The sequence below is a fragment of the Mobula hypostoma genome, chromosome 1 (assembly GCF_963921235.1).
Source record: "Mobula hypostoma chromosome 1, sMobHyp1.1, whole genome shotgun sequence".
In the NCBI taxonomy this organism is placed as follows: Eukaryota; Metazoa; Chordata; class Chondrichthyes; order Myliobatiformes; family Myliobatidae; genus Mobula; species Mobula hypostoma.
The window spans coordinates 254,242,194-254,258,695 of record NC_086097.1 but is presented as its reverse complement, the minus strand read 5'-3'; the positions used below and the strand labels follow the sequence as shown (position 1 = coordinate 254,258,695).

Genomic DNA, 16,502 nt, shown 5'->3' with positions numbered 1-16,502 from the left:
TTAATGCAAGGAGTATTATGAACAAAGCCAATGAGCTTAGAGTGTGGATCAGTACTTGGAGCTATGATGTTGTGGCCATTACAGAGATTTGAATGGCTCAGGGACAGGAATGGTCACTTCGAGTGCCAGGCTTTAGATGTTTCAGAAAGGACAGGGAGAGAGGCAAAAGAGGTGGGGGTGTGGCACTGTTGATCAGAGATAGTGTCACGGCTGCAGAAAAGGAGGACGTCATGGAGGGATTGTCTACGGAGTCTCTGTGGGTGGAGGTTAGGAACAGGAAGGGGTGAATGACTCTACTAGGTGTTTATTATAGACCACCCAACAGTAACAGGGACATCAAGGAGCAAATAGGGAGACAGATTCTGGAAAAGTGTAATAATAGAGCCAGGGGTTAAGATGGGGTGGAGTTTGTTAGGTACGTTCAAGGTTTTTGACACAATATGTAGATAAGCCTACAAGAGGAGAGGCGGTACTTGATTTGGTATTGGGAAATGAACCTGGTCAGAGGTCAGGTGTCTCAGTGGGAGAACATTTTGGAGATAGTGATCACAATTCTATCTCCTATCCCATAGCATTGGAGAGGGATAGGAACAGACAAGTTAGGAAAGCATTTAATTTCAGTAAGGGGAAATATGAAGCTATCAGGCAGGAACTTGGAAGCATAAATTGGGACAGATGTTCTCAGAGAAATGTATGGAAGAAATGTGGCAAATGTTCAGGGGGTACTTGCGTGGAGTTCTGCATAAGTACGTTCCAATGAGACAGGGAAAGGATCGCAGGGTACAGGAACCGTGGTGTACAAAGGCTATTGTAAATCTAGTCAAGAAGAAAAGGAGAGCTTACGAAAGGTTCAAAAAACTAGGTAATGATAGAGATCTAGAAGATTATAAGGCTAGCAGAAAGGAGGTTAAGAAAGAAATTAGGAAAGCTAGAAGGGGCCATGAGAAGGCCTTGCTGGAGAGGATTAGGGGAAAACCCAAGACATTCTACAAGTATGTGAAGAGCAAGAGGATAAGACATGAGAGAATAGGACCAATCAAGTGTGACAGTGGAAAAGTGTGTATGGAACCAGAGGAGATAGCAGAGGTACTTAATAAGTACTTCGCTTCAGTACTCAGTACGGAAAAGGATCTTGGCGATTGTAGGGATGACTTCAGTGGACAGAAAAGCTTGACCATGTAGATGTAAAGAAAGAGGGTGTGCTGGAGATTTTGGAAAGCATCAAGTTGGGTAAGTCACCAGGACTGGACGAGATGTACCCTAGGCTACTGTGGGAGGTGAGGGTGGAGATTGCTGAGCCTCTGGAGATGATCTTTGCATCATCAATGGGGACAGGAGATGTTCTGAAGGATTGGAGGGTTGCGGCTGTTGTTCCATTATTCAAGAACGATTCAAGAAATATTTATTATTACTAGCCTACAAAGTATCCAGGACATCTTTAGGAAGCGGTGTCTCAGTAAGGCAGCGTCCATGATTAAAAACCTCCAGCACCCAGGGCATGCATTTTTCTCACTGTTACCATCAGGTAGGAGGTACAGAAACCTGGAGGCACACACTCAGCGATTCAGGAACAGCTTCTTCCCCTCTGCCATCCGATTCCTAAATGGACTTTGAAGCTTTGGACACTACCTCACATTTTTTGATATACATTATTTCTGTTTTATTATGTTTTATTTTATTTATTATTATTTTTTTCTCTCTCTCTCTGCTGCTGCTAAGTTAACAAATTTCATGTCACATGCCAGTGATGATAAACCTGTTTCTGATTCTGAAAGGGAGTAGAGATAGCCCAGGAAATTATGGACCAGTGAGTCTTACTTCTGTGGTTGGTAAATTGATGGAGAAGATCCTCAGAGGCAGGACTTATGAACATTTGGAGAGGCATAAAATGATTAGGAATAGCTAGCATGGCTTTGTCAAAGGCAGGTCGTGCCTTATGAACCTGATTGAATTTTTTGAGGACTAGACTAAACACATTAATGAAAGTAGATCAGTAGATGTAGTGTATATGGATTTTAGCAAGGCATTTGATAAGGTACCCCATGCAAGGCTTATTGAGAAAATAAGGAGGCATGGGATCCAAGGGGACATTGCTTTGTGAATCCAGAACTGGCTTGCCCACAGGAGGCAAAGTGTGATGGTAGACGGGTCATATTATGCACGGAGGCCGATCACCAGTGGTCTGTTCTGGGACCCCTTCTCTTCGTGATTTTTATAAATGACCTGGATGAAGAAGTGGAGGGGTGGGTTAGTAATTTTGCAGATGACACAAAGGTTGGGGGTGTTGTGGATAGTCTGGAGAGCTGTCAGAGGTTACAGTGGGACATTGATAGGATGAAAAACTGGGCTGAGAAGTGGCAGATGGAGTTCAACCTTGATAAGTGTGAGGTGGTTCATTTTGGTAGGTCAAATATGATGGCAGAATATCATATTAATGGTAAGACTCTTGGCAGCATAGTGGATTAGAGAGATCTTGGGGTCCGAGTCCACAGGATACTCAAAGCTGCTGCGCAGGTTGACTCTGTGGTTAAGAAAGCATACTGTTCTTTAATCGATTGTGGGATTGAGTTTAAGATCCGAGAGGTAATGTTGCATCTATATAGGACCCCGGTTAGGCCCCACTTGGGAGTACTGTGCTCAGTTCTGGTCGCCTCACTATCGGAAGGATCTGGAAACCATAGAAAAGGTGCAGAGGAGATTTATAAGGATGTTGTCTGGATTGGGGAGCATGCCTTATGAGAACAGTATGAGTGAACTTGGCCTTTTTTTGTTGGAGCAATGGAGGACGAGAGGTGACCTGATAGAGGTGTACAAGATGATGAAAAGGATTGATCGTGTGGATAGTCAGAGGCTTTTTCCCAGGGCTGAAATGGTTGCCACAAAAGGACACAGGTTTAAGGTGCTGGGGAGTAGGTACAGAGGAGATGTCAGGGGTACGTTTTTTATGCAGAGAGTGGTGAGTGCGTGGAATAGGCTGCCGGTGATGGTACTGGAGGCAGATACGATAGAGTCTCTTAAGAGACTCCTGGACAGGTATATGGAGCTCAAAAAAACAGAGGGCTATGGGTAACCCTAGGTAATTTCTAAGGTAAGGACATGTTCAGCACAACTTTGTGGGCCGAAGGGCCTGTATTGTGCTGTAGGTTTTCTATGTTTCTACATCCGTCATATACATGCGGAGTAAAAACTTTTACATAACGTCTCCGTCTAAATGTGCAATTATAGTAATTTATAATAAAGATTATGTCCAACAGGATAGTCAATATAATATATTCCAGCAATTGCTGCTCTGCCATCATCCCTGCCGGTGTTCTTTCCCAATCAATTCTGGTCAACTCCTCTCTCATGCCTTTGTAATTCCCTTTACTCTACTGTAATGCTGATACCTCAGACTTCAGCTTCTTCTCAAATTTCAGGGTGAATTCGATTACATTATGGTCACTTGCCCCTAAGGGTTCTTTTACCTTAAACTCTTTAATCAATTCCAGTTCGTTGCACAACATCGAATCCAAAATAGCTGATCCCCTGGTGGGCTCAATCATGAACTGCTCTAAAAAGCCATCTCATCGGCACTCTAGAAATTCCCCCTCTTGGAATCTAACTCCAGTGTTTGTTCCTCTCCAGAGATGTTGCCTGACCTGCTCAGTTCCTCCAGCATTGTGTGCGTGAGTCTGAAATGTTAGCTGAGTTTCAGTCTCCACAGGCATGCCCAACTCAGCCAGCATTTTCTGTTCTGAATTCAAAATCAAATTTCAAACAGAATTTGCTTATGGATCGGATTGATCACTTTTCCTGAACAACTTACGTCAGCATTCTTCAGTGGAAACCCAACAATGCAGCAAGCAGTGCATTCAGGCAGAACATTTCAAGACAGGAATCCCACACCTCTGGGTCATTGAATTATCTCTTTTATCCACTTGGTCTATGCCTCCTACCCTATTATACACCTCTATCAAGTCACCTTTCATCTGGATTAGACGCTCTTGTTACTCATGGTTCCTACACCCTACCATCCTTTCTCTGCCTCAATGGGATAAACCTATCCCAAACCACTTTTCTTACAGATAAAAAGTTCTCAGTTCCAGCCTCATCTCTGTACCTCTTTAATAACCTTCACCAATGCTGTTATATCCTCAGGCTATTCTAGACTGGGTATTGAGCAATGAGGAAGGGTTAATTAGCAATCTTGTCATGAGAGGCCCCTTGGGTAAGAGTGACCATAATATGGTGGAATTCTTCATTAACATGGAGAGTGACATAGTTAATTCAGAAACAAAGGTTCTGAACTTAAAGAAGGGTAACTTTGAAGGTATGAGACGTGAATTAGCTAAGATAGACTGGCAAATGACACTTAAAAGGGTTGACGGTGGATATGCAATGGCAAGCATTTAAAGATCGCATGGATGAGCTACAACAATTGTTCATCCCAGTTTGGCAAAAGAATAAATCAAGGAAGGTAGTGCACCCGTGGCTGACAAGAGAAATTAGGGATAGTATCAATTCCAAAGAAGAAGCATACAAATTAGCCAGAAAAAGTGGCTCACCTGAGAACTGGGAGAAATTCAGAGTTCAGCAGAGGAGGACAAAGGGCTTAATTAGGAAGGGGAAAAAAGATTATGAGAGAAAACTAGCAGGGAACATAAAAACTGACTGTAAAAGCTTTTATAGATATGTAAAAAGGAAAAGACTGGTTAAGACAAATGTAGGTCCCCTACAGACAGAAACAGGTGAATTGATTATGGGGAGCAAGGACATGGCAGGCCAATTGAATAATTACTTTGGTTCTGTCTTCACTAAGGAGGACATAAATAATCTTCCGGAAATAGTAGGGGACAGAGGGTCCAGTGAGATGGACGAACTGAGGGAAATACATGTTAGTAGGGAAGTGGTGTTAGGTAAATTGAAGGGATTAAAGGCAGATAAATCCCCAGGGCCAGATGGTCTGCATCCCAGAGTGCTTAAGGAAGTAGCCCAAGAAATAGTGGATGCATTAGTGATAATTTTTCAAAACTCTTTAGATTCTGGACTAGTTCCTGAGGATTGGAGGGTGGCTAATGTAACCCCACTTTTTCAAAAAGGAGGGAGAGAGAAACCAGGGAATTATAGACCGGTTAGCCTAACATCGGTGGTGGGGAAACTGCTAGAGTCAGTTATCAAAGATGTGATAACAGCACATTTGGAAAGCGGTGAAATCATTGGACAAAGTCAGCATGGATTTGTGAAAGGAAAATCATGACTGACGAATCTCATAGAATTTTTTGAGGATGTAACTAGTAGAGTGTATAGGGGAGAACCAGTGGATGTGGTATATTTGGATTTTCAAAAGGCTTTTGACAAGGTCCCACACAGGAGATTAGTGTGCAAACTTAAAGCACACGGTATTGGGGGTAAGGTATTGATGTGGATAGAGAATTGGTTGGCAGACAGGAAGCAAAGAGTGGGAATAAACGGGACCTTTTCAGAATGGCAGGCAGTGACCAGTGGGGTACCGCAAGGCTCAGTGCTGGGACCCCAGTTGTTTACAATATATATTAATGACTTGGATGAGGGAATTAAATGCAGCATCTCCAAGTTTGCGGATGACACGAAGCTGGGCGGCAGTGTTAGCTGTGAGGAGGATGCTAAGAGGATGCAGGGTGACTTGGATAGGTTAGGTGAGTGGGCAAATTCACGGCAGATGCAATTTAATGTGGATAAGTGTGAAGTTATCCACTTTGGTGGCAAAAACAGGAAAACAGATTATTATCTGAATGGTGGCCGATTAGGAAAAGGGGAGGTGCAACGAGACCTGGGTGTCATTATACACCAGTCATTGAAAGTGGACATGCAGGTACAGCAGGCGGTGAAAAAGGCGAATGGTATGCTGGCATTCATAGCAAGACGATTCGAGTACAGGAGCAGGGAGGTACTACCACAGTTGTACAAGGCCTTGGTGAGACCACAGCTGGAGTATTGTGTGCAGTTTTGGTCCCCTAATCTGAGGAAAGATGGATTGCCACAGAGGGAGTATAAAGAAGGTTCACCAGATTGATTCCTGGGATGGCAGGACTTTCATATGATGAAAGACTGGATGAACTAGGCTTATATTCGTTGGAATTTAGAAGATTGAGGGGGGATCTGATTGAAACGTATAAAATTCTAAAGGGATTGGACAGGTTAGATGCAGGAAGATTGTTCCTGATGTTGGGGAAGTCCAGAACGAGGGGTCACAGTCTGAGGATAAAGGGGAAGCCTTTTAGAACCGAGATTAGGAAAAGCTTCTTCACACAGAGTGGTGAATCTGTGGAATTCTCTGCCACAGGAAACAGTTGAGGCCAGTTCATTGGCTATATTTAAGAGGGAGTTAGATTTGGCCCTTGTGGTTAAAGGGACCAGGGGGTACGGAGGGAAGGCTGGTACAAGGTTCTGAGTTGTTCTCAGCCATGATCATACTGAATGGCGGTGCAGGCTCGAAGGGCCGAATGGCCTACTCTTGCACCTATTTTCTATGTTTCTATGCACAGACTCACTTTCAAAGTCTCTACAACCCATCTCTCAGTATTATTAATTAATTGTTATTATTTGTATTTTTATGTATTTGCACTGTCAGTCTCCTTTTGCACATTGGTTCTTTGTCAGTCTATGTTTGTGAGCAGCTTTTCATTGATTTCTTTGTTCTGCTGTGAATGACTGCAAGAAACTGAATCTCAAGGTAACAAATTTACTTTGAACTTAAGAAGGTAAATAGAAACATGAGGAAATTTGCATTATTCAAGTTCCTAAATTTCTATAAAAGTCCAGGGGAGGATATGGAAGAAATCAAAAGCTGGCAAACAGGGCCCTTACAAAATGGAATCAAATGAGTTAAATAACCTAAAAGGTACTCAATTTCTGACATACTTAAAATAAAACTTGTTTAAAATAATCTCGTACACGAACCTGAAGGGTAAGCAGCACAGATCAAGAACACCATACTGAAAATTAAACAAAAGACAAATGATAAGGTGTACAATTGCTCAATACTTGCATTAGTTTGAAGAGTAAGACTAGATCAGCTGTAAACTCATCTGATTAATCTAGTTGCTGCTTGGTTTTAACGGTGTGCTGAGCAACAGAGTGCAGTTAGCCAGGACAGAGAATTTCTACAGTATAAACAGGGCAAAGGAATGTGTGATGGAAAAAGGTTTCGAAAAGTTGAGCAGAACTGTGACAAACAAACCCTAGGTTCATTGGTGATAAATATAACAAGTTTGGAGAATGTAACTGAAGAGATGTCATCAAAATGCTTTTTTATTTATTCCTATGTTTCTACAGAATAGAACTTTATTGTCACTGCTCAAGATGAGACTGTGGTGCATTATTTTTCCAAATAACATTCCAAATTGCCCATTCACTAGGCCGGCCCACATCCCTAGTATCTCTTCTCAGCTTCCTTTTCAGAGCCCAGCATCTTCAGCAAAGCTTGGTTAATAAAACTCAATCTCTGCCATCCATCCATCCAAACACATCTCATTAACAGTAATATCATCAGCCTGTCCTTGCTAGCATTCTCTCTACACACTGCCCATTTGTAAACCAACTACCTCACCCTCAGCACTAACATTCCACTTCCCATGCCCCTGCTACATTAGTTTAAACCCTCTCAAACAGCTTTAGCAAACCTGCCTGCAAGGATATTGCTCCCCGTCAGGTTCAGGTATAACCCATCCTTTTTGTACAGGTCAGATCTTCCCCAGAAGAGATCCCAATGATCCAGATTTCTGAAACCCTGCCCCTGAACCAATTCCTCAGACACACATTCATGTGCCAAATCCACCCTATTCTTGTAGAATTGGAATCCTATCCTATTAACCATATAACTATATGACCATATAACATATTCTGGAAATATAAAAGCAAGGATGTAATACTGTGACTTTATAAAGCACTGGTATGGTCTCACTTGGAGTATTGTGAACAGCTTTGGGCCCCATATCTTAAAAAAAGATGTGCTGAAACTAGAGAAGGTTCAAAGGAAGTTCATGAAAATTATTCCAGAATTAAATGGCTTGTCATATGAAGAGCTCTTGATGACTCTGGGCCTGTGTTCACTGGAATTCAGAAGAATGAGGGGGTGACCACAATGAAACCTATTGAATCGTGAAAGGCGTTGATAGAGTGGATGTGAAGAGGATGTTTCCTCAGATGTGAGATTCTAAGTCCAGAGGACACAGCCTCGGAATAGAGGGGTGTCCTCTCAGAAAGGTGATGTGTAGGTATTTCTTCAGCCAGAGAATGGTGTGGAATTCATTGCTGGGGCAGCTGTGGAGGTTAAGTCTTCATGTATATTTCAGACAGCAGTCCCCAACCACCCCAACCGGGTGGTTCCTCGCAGCCTGGTAGCAAAGCATGTGCTACCGGGCCGCGAGGGAACAATATGAGTCAGCTGCACCTTTCCTCATTGCCTGTCACGCACTGTTGAACTTGAACATAGGGTTGCCAACTGTCCCATATTTGCCGGGACATCCCGTATATTGGGCTAAATTGGTTTGTCCCACACGTGACCGCTCTTGTCCCGTATTTCCCCCGCTAAGGTAGAGCGTTCTTATGAAACCTTTTGTGCCGAAATGGCGTAAAGTGAAGAAGCAATTACCATTAATTTATATGGGAAAAATTTTTGAGCATTTCCAGACCCAAAAAATAACCTACCAAATCATACCAAGTAACACATAAAACCTAAAATAACACTAACATATAGTAAAAGCAGGAATGATATGATAAATACACAGCCTATATAAAGTAGAAATAATGTATGTACAGTGTAGTCGGGAAGATTAAGCTAAAACCGATTTGTGGGAAAAAAAATCAGCATGTACGTGCATGCACACGTCACACATGCACACGTCACGCATGCACACACAGGTGCCCGCGCAAGGCTTCATGGTCATGGTAGTCTTTTTCGGGGTAAACACTAGTGTCCCGGGATTTGGCTGCTACTTTTGTCCCTTATTTGGGAGTGAGAAAGTTGGCAACCCTAACTGTAAAAGACATGTTGAGGTGAGTTTAACCCTATTTGAACACTTCCCCCGGTCGGCCGGTCCGCAGTGCAAAAAAGGTTAGGGACCCCTGATTTAAGATAGAGGTTGATAGATTTTTGATTGGTCAGGGCATGAAGGGATATGGGGAGAAAGTAGGAGATTGGGGCTGACAGGAAAATTGGATAAGCCATGATGAAGTCGTGGCACAGACTCGATAGGCCAAATGGCCTAATTCTGCTCCTACACCTCATGGTCTGACTCTTACTGGCGTGTAGCATAGGCCGCAATCTAAAGATTACTAACCTGGAGGTCCTTCTTTTCAGCTTTCTACCTAATTCCCTAAATTCGTTCTTCGGAACTTCCTCATCTTTCCTATCTACTCCATTAGTGCCAATATGTACTAAGACTTCTGGCTGCTCACCCTCCCCCTTTAGACTGCTGCAGACTGATCTGAGATGTCCCTGACCCTAGCAGCTGGGAGGCAATATTCCATCCAGGTGTCTCTTTTACATCCACAGAATCTGCTTTCTGCTCTTCTAACTATAGAATCCTCCATCACTGCTACACATGTCTCTTTCTCCCTTCCATTTTGAGCCACAGAGCTAGATACCTGCTAGGTTGTTCCCCACCAACAGTATCGAAAGCACTGCTTTCGGGCACCTCCAGAAATGTGTGTGAACCACCAGCTGTGCCTGCCCACAAAAATCCAGGTGTACAGAGCTGCTGTCGTCACAATGCTGCTATAAGGCTCCGGAGCCTGGGACTTGTTCTGCAAGCAAATCTGATTGCTTGAGCACTTTCATCACTGCCTCCACTCCACCACGGGTATCAGCTGGCAGGATCGTGTCTCCAACAACAAGGTCCTGGAGAAGGCTCACCTTGCCCTGACTCACTGCCATTAGGAAGGACGGTACGGGAGCTACTCGGCCTGCCGGACTGGGTAACAGCTGCTTCCCTCAGGTTGTAAGACTAATGAGTATCTTTCCACCATCAAGGTCTCATCACTAGGACAGAGAGTTGTTTAGTGTACAGTTTACTGGTTATTTGTGCTGCACGCTACATCCATTTTGAATTATATTTCATTGGCTTATTTATGACAGTATTTTGGTTTATGTGCTGTGTATGATATATGCTTTGTGGGGGATGATTTCCCAGGGGAATGGCACGGAGACCAGGTTACTGGCACTGAGCAAGGGACCGTGTTGCAGAAGGGAAAGAGAGAGAAGACGGGTGTCTTCTTGACTAATGAAGAAAAGTTGTGGGTCCAGGTTAGATCATCTATTATGAGCACAACAATGAACTTTGTGCTCTTCACTCTCTCAGTAACAGCGCCATTGATGTGAACGGACCACCCGGGTAGTATGTTGCCTCCCAGGTCCCAGGGTCAGGGACCTCTTGGATGGCACCCACAGCATTTTGAAGAGGGAAGGGGAGCAGCCAGATGTCTTGGTACATATTGGTGCCAATGACATAGGAAGGAAAAGCAATGATGTCCTGAAAAGAGAATTTAGAGAGCCAGGCAAAAAGCTGAGAAGCAGGACCACAAGGGTAGTAATTTCTGGATTGCTGCCTGTGCCACGTGCCAGTGAGGGTAGAAACAGGATGATTTGGTATATAAACATGTGGCTGAGAAGATGGTGCAGGGGGCAGGGCTTCAGGTTCTTGGATCACTGGGATCTCTTCTGGAGGAGGTATGACCTATACAAAAGGGACAGGTTGCAATTAGGAGATCATGGGCAGGTTTGTTAGAGCTGTTGGGGAGGGTTTAAACTAATTTGGCAGGAGGGTGCGAACCAGAGTGAAAGGACTCAGGATAGAACAGATGGTTAAAAAAAGCAAAGATAGTGTGCAGTCAGACTATCAGGAAGGGCAGGCAGATGATAGGACAAAACTGCAGCCAGTAGGGTGAGTATCAGTGCATTAGGGATGCAGAATCAAAAAGGGTAGCAAATACAGTACTCAAAATGTGATATCTCAATGCACAAGTATAAGAAATAAGGTGTTCTTAAGGTTGCTCTTGTACAGACTGTATATAGGGCAAAGTTATTTCTCATGGTACGGGATTCTAGGACAAGAGGGCATGACTTCAGGATTGAAGGACGTCCATTTAGAACTGAGATCGGAGAAGTTACTTTAGTCAGAGGGTGGTAAATCTGTGGAATTTGTTGCCACGAGCGGCTATGAAGGCCAGGTCATTGGGTGTATTTAAGACAGAGATAGATAGGTTCTTGATTAGCCAGGGCATCAAAGGGTGAAGGCAGGGGAGTGGGGATGACTGGATGAAGTGGATCAGCCCATGATTGAATGGCAGGGCAGACTCAATGGGCTGAATGGCCTACTTCTGCTCCTATATCTTATGGTATAATGTTGTGGCCATCACTGAATCATGGCTGAAAGATGGCTGTAGTTGGGAGCTGAATGTCCAAGGTTACACATTGTACTGGAGGGATAGGAAGGTAGGCAGAGGGGGTGACGTGGCTCTGCTGGTAAAGAATAGCATCAAATCGACAGAAAGCTGTGACATAGGATCGGAAGACGTTGAACTCTTGTGAGTTGAGCTAAGAAACTGCAAGGGTAAAAGTACTCTGATGTCAATTATATACAGGCCTCCAAGCAGTAGCTGGGATGTGGACTACAGATTACAATGGGAAACAGAAAAGGTGTGTCAAGAAGGCAATGTTATGATAGTCATCGGAGATTTCAACATGCAGGTCGACAGGGAAAATCACGTTGATAATGGGTCTCCAGAAAGTGAATTGGTTGAATGGCTACAAGTTGGCTTTTCAGAGCAGTTTGTCCTTGAGCCTGCTAGGGGAGCACCTATACTGGATTTGATGTTATGTAATGAACCAGAGGTGATTAGGAACTCAGGGTAAAGGAACCCTCATGAGGGCAGTGATCACAATATGAATGAGTGCAACTTGAAAGTTGAAAGGGAAAAAGTGAAGTTTGACGTAACAGTATTTCAATGGAGCATAGGAAATTACAGTGGTATGAGAAAGCATTTGGCTGTAGTAAACTGGAAGAAGATGTTGGCGAAGATGATAGCAGAGTGGCAATGATGTGAGTTTCTAGAAAAAAATGAGGAAGGTGGAGGTTAGATGTATTCCAAAAACAAAGAAATACTCAAATGGCAAAATAGTACAACCGTGCCTGACAAGGGAAGAGCATGAGACCATAACACACAGGAGCAGAATTAGACCATTTGGCCCATCAAGTCTGCTCTGCCATTCAATCATGGCTGACCCTTTTTTTTATCTCCTCCTCAACCCCAATTCCTGGCCTTCTCCTGTAACCTTTGATGCCATGTTCTGTCAAGAACCTATCAACCTCTGCCTTAAGTACACCCAACCACCTGGCCTCCACAGCTGCATGTGGTAATAAATTCCACAAAATGACCACCATCTGGCTAAAGAAATTTCTCCACATCTCCATTTTGAAAGGGCGCTCCTCCATCCTGAGGCTGTACCCCCTTGTCCTAGACTCTCCCACCATAGGAAACATCCTTTCCACATCAACTCTGTCTGGGCCTTTCAACGTTCGAAAGGTTTCAATGAGATCCCCCCTCATCCTTCTGAATTCCAGCGAGTACAGACCTAGAACCATCAAACATTCCTCCTATGATAACCTTTTCATTCCTGGAATCATCCTTGTGAGCCTCTTCAGGACCCTCTCCAATCCCAGCAAATCTTTTCTAAGACGAGGGGCCCAAAACTGTTCACAATACTCAAGGTGAGGCCTCACCAGTGCCTTATAAAGCCTCAGCATCACATGCTTGCTCTTGTATTCTAGACCTCTTGAAATGAATGCTAACATGGCATTTGCCTTCCTCACCACTGACTCAACTAGCAAATTAACCTTAAGGGTGTTTTGCACAAGGACTCCCTAGTCCCTTTGCATCTCAGATTTTTTGATTTTCTCCCTGTTTAGAAAACAGTATATAGTCAGATGAAAATAAACTTGAACCTGAAACATGATTTCGCTTTTATAAATGAACATTAACTCCATCCTGGTTCCCACTTCTTTAAGAATATATTCCCTGCTGCTGAAGTATGAAATAGGCATCACACGCCTAGGAGCCAAGCTGCGAGAAACTGAAGCTCTAAACTACGTGTGCAAGTGAAGAGAGATTACTGCCAGAAGTTTAAAAGGTCAAAGTGACAAAATTACACTCAGTCAGGAAGTGGATCTTTAAAGGTGATGTCATGATTCAAAGCATCAAAGTGAAAGGAAATTTATTATCTAAGTACGTACTGTATATGGCATCATATACTACCCTGAAACTCATTTCCTTCCAGGCATTTTATAGGAAAATAAAGAATATAACAGAAATTATGAAAAACTATCCAGAAACAATGACCAACAAACAACCAGTGTGCAAATGAAGCCAAATCATTCAAATAATAAAAAATAAGTAAGTAATACTCAGAACATGATTTGTAAGGTCCTTGAAATTGTGTCTCTAGGTTGTACAATCATTTCAGTGTTGAAACATAGAAACAAAGAAAACACATAGCACAATACAGGCCCTTTGGCCCACAAACCTGTGCCAAACAAGTCCCTACCTTAGAATTACCTAGGCTTTACCCATAGCCCTCTATTTCTCCATGTAGCCATCCAAGAGTCTCTTAAAAGACCCGATCGTTTCCGCCTCCGCCACAGCCACCGGCAGCCCATTCCACGCACTCATCACTCTCTGCGTAAAAAAACTTACCCCTGACATCTCCTCTGTACCTACTTCCAAGCACCTTAAAACTATAACCTCTCATGCTAGCCATTTCAGCCCTGGGGAAAAGCCTCTGACTATCCACACGATCAATGCCTCTCATTATCTTGCACACCTCTATCAGGTCACCTCTCATCCTCCATCGCTTCAAGGAGAAAAGGCCGAGTTCACTCAACCTATTCTCATAATGCATGCTCCCCAATCCAGGCAATATCCTTGTAAATCTCCTCTGCACCCTTTCTATGGTTTCCACATCCTTCCTATAGTGAGGCGACTAGAAATGAGCACAGTACTCCAAGTGGGGTCTGACCAGGATCCTATATAGCTACAACATTACCTCTCGGATCTTAAACTCAATCCAATGACTGATGAAGGCCAATGCACTGTATGCCTCCTTAACCACAGAGTCAACCTGCGTAGCAGCTTTGTGTGTCCTATAGACTCGGACCCCAAGATTCCTCTGATCCTCCACACTGCCAAGCGTCTTACCATTAATGCTATATTCTGCCATCGTATTTGACCTGCAAAAATGAACCATCTCACACTTACCTGGGTTGAACTCCATCTGCCACCTCTCAACCCAGTTTTGCACCCTATCAATGTCCTGCTGTAACCTCTGACAGCCCTCCACACTATCCACAACACCCCCAACCTTTGTGTCATCAGCAAACTTACTAACCCATCCCTCCACTTCCTCATCCAGGTCATTTATAAAAATCACAATGAGTAGGGGTCCCAGAACAGATCCCTGAGGCACACCACTGGTCACGGAGCTCCATGCAGAATATGACCCATCTGCAACCACTCTTTGCCTTCTGTGGGCAAGCCAGTTCTGGATCGACAAAGCAAGGTCCCCTTGGATCCCATGCCTCCTTACTTTCTCAAAAAGGCCTTGCATGGGGTACCTTATCAAATGCCTTGCTAAGATCCATGTACTCTACATCTATGGCTCTACCTTCATCAATGTGCTTAGTTCAGATGAGTGAAATTATCCACATTCGTTCAGTAACCTGATGGTTGAAGGGTAATAACCTGGTGGTGTGGGTCCCTAGGCTCCTGTACCTGCTGCCCAATGCTGCAGTGAGAAGCGAGCATGGCCTGGATTATGGGAGTACTTGGTGATTGATGCTGCTTTCTAATGGCAAGGCTCTGTTCTGTACTGGGTGACAAATGTAGGATTTCCAGGAGACTTCCAGCATCCCCGACGGCCACATCTGCACCAGGTGTATTGAGATGCAGATCCATAAAGATCATGTCAGAGAACTAGAGCTGCAGCTCGATGACCTTTGGCTTGTTCAGGAAAATGAAGAAGTGATAGACAGGAGCTATACAGAGGTAGTCATCCCAAGGCTACTGGAGACAGAGAAATGGGTGACTGTCAAAAGAGGGAAGGGAGATTGTCAGATAGTAGAGAGCACACCAGTGGCCATCCAACTAAACAATAAGTATTCCATTTTGAGTACTGTTGGGAGGGACAACGTATAGGAGAAGCAACAGCAGCCGTGCCTCTGGCACTAAGTCTGGCCCTGTGGCTCAGAAGGGTAGGGAACGGAAGAGGATGACAGCAGTCAGAGGGTACTCTATAGTCAGGGGCACAGATAGGTGATTCCAAGGACACGAAAAGGTAACACAGATGACAGGTTGCCTCCCACGTGCCAGGGTCCGTGATATTTCTGAACGCATCCATAATATCCTGAAGAGGGACGGTGAGCAGCCGGAAGTCGTGGTACATATTGGTACAAACAACAAAGTGAGGAGGTCCAGAAAAAATACAGGGAATTAGCAAGGAAGCTGAGAAGCAGGATCTCAAAGGTAATAACCTTTGGATTGTTGCCTCTGGCACGCGATAATGAGGATAGGAATAGAATGAGGTGGCAAATAAATGCGTGGCTGAAAAATTGGAGCAAGGGGTAGGGATTCAGATTTCTGGATAATTAGGATCACTTCTGGGGCAGGTGGGACCTGTACAAAAAGGACAGGTTGCACTTGAAACCAAGGGTACAACGGAGCTTAAATAAATAGAGGGCTATGGGTAACCCGAGGTAATTTCTAAGGTAAGGACATGTTCGGCACAGGTTTGTGGGCCAAAGGGCCTGTATTGTGCTGTAGGTTTTCTATGTTTCTATCTTTCTAAGATGGACCAATATTCTTGCAGGCAGGTTTAGTAAGCCGGTTGGGAGTGGTTTAAAATAATATGGTATGGGGGTAGGAACGAGTATGATAGAGCAAGTTTACAAGTAGATGGTGGATGTAACATGAATGTATGGAAGGACAGGTCAATGACTGATTACAAATGCAGGAAGTACAAAGAGTTAAATTGTACCATGGAGTCAAGAATTAAGAGCGCGAAGAATGCAGGACTGAAGTTGCTGTATTTAAATGCGCATAGCATTCGGAATAAGGCAGACAAGCTCATGGCACAATCAGAGAAAGGTGGGCATGACACTGAGTCATGGCTGAAAGAAGGCTATAGATGGGAGCTTAATATCAAAGGAGATACTTTGTATCGAAAGGACAGGCAGGAAGGCATAGGCAATGGTGTGGCTCTGTTGGTAAGAAATGGAATTACATCTTTAGAAAGAGGTGACATAGGGTCAGAGAAATGTTGGATCTTCGTGGGTGGAGTTAAGAAACCACAAGGGTGAAAAAATCATTATGGGAATCATACATAAGCCTCCAAATAGTAGCCAAGATGTGAGGTTGAGATTGCAAAGGGAGCTGGAAGAGGCATGTAACAAAGGTAATGGCACAACTGTAATGTGGGACCAATATGCAAGGGG

At 43.9% G+C, this 16,502-nt stretch overlaps 1 protein-coding gene across 7 annotated transcripts in view; it reads right to left on the bottom strand.

The window, feature by feature from the left end:
* Positions 1-16,502, bottom strand: part of LOC134356433 (transmembrane protein 241-like) — a 219,683-nt gene that overhangs the window by 90,938 nt on the left and 112,243 nt on the right. For all 7 annotated transcript variants that reach the window (XM_063067382.1, XM_063067398.1, XM_063067390.1 and 4 more), the window contains one exon: positions 6,919-6,953. In XM_063067382.1, the coding sequence (XP_062923452.1) occupies positions 6,919-6,953 (35 nt within the window). The remainder of the gene's footprint in view (positions 1-6,918; positions 6,954-16,502) is intronic.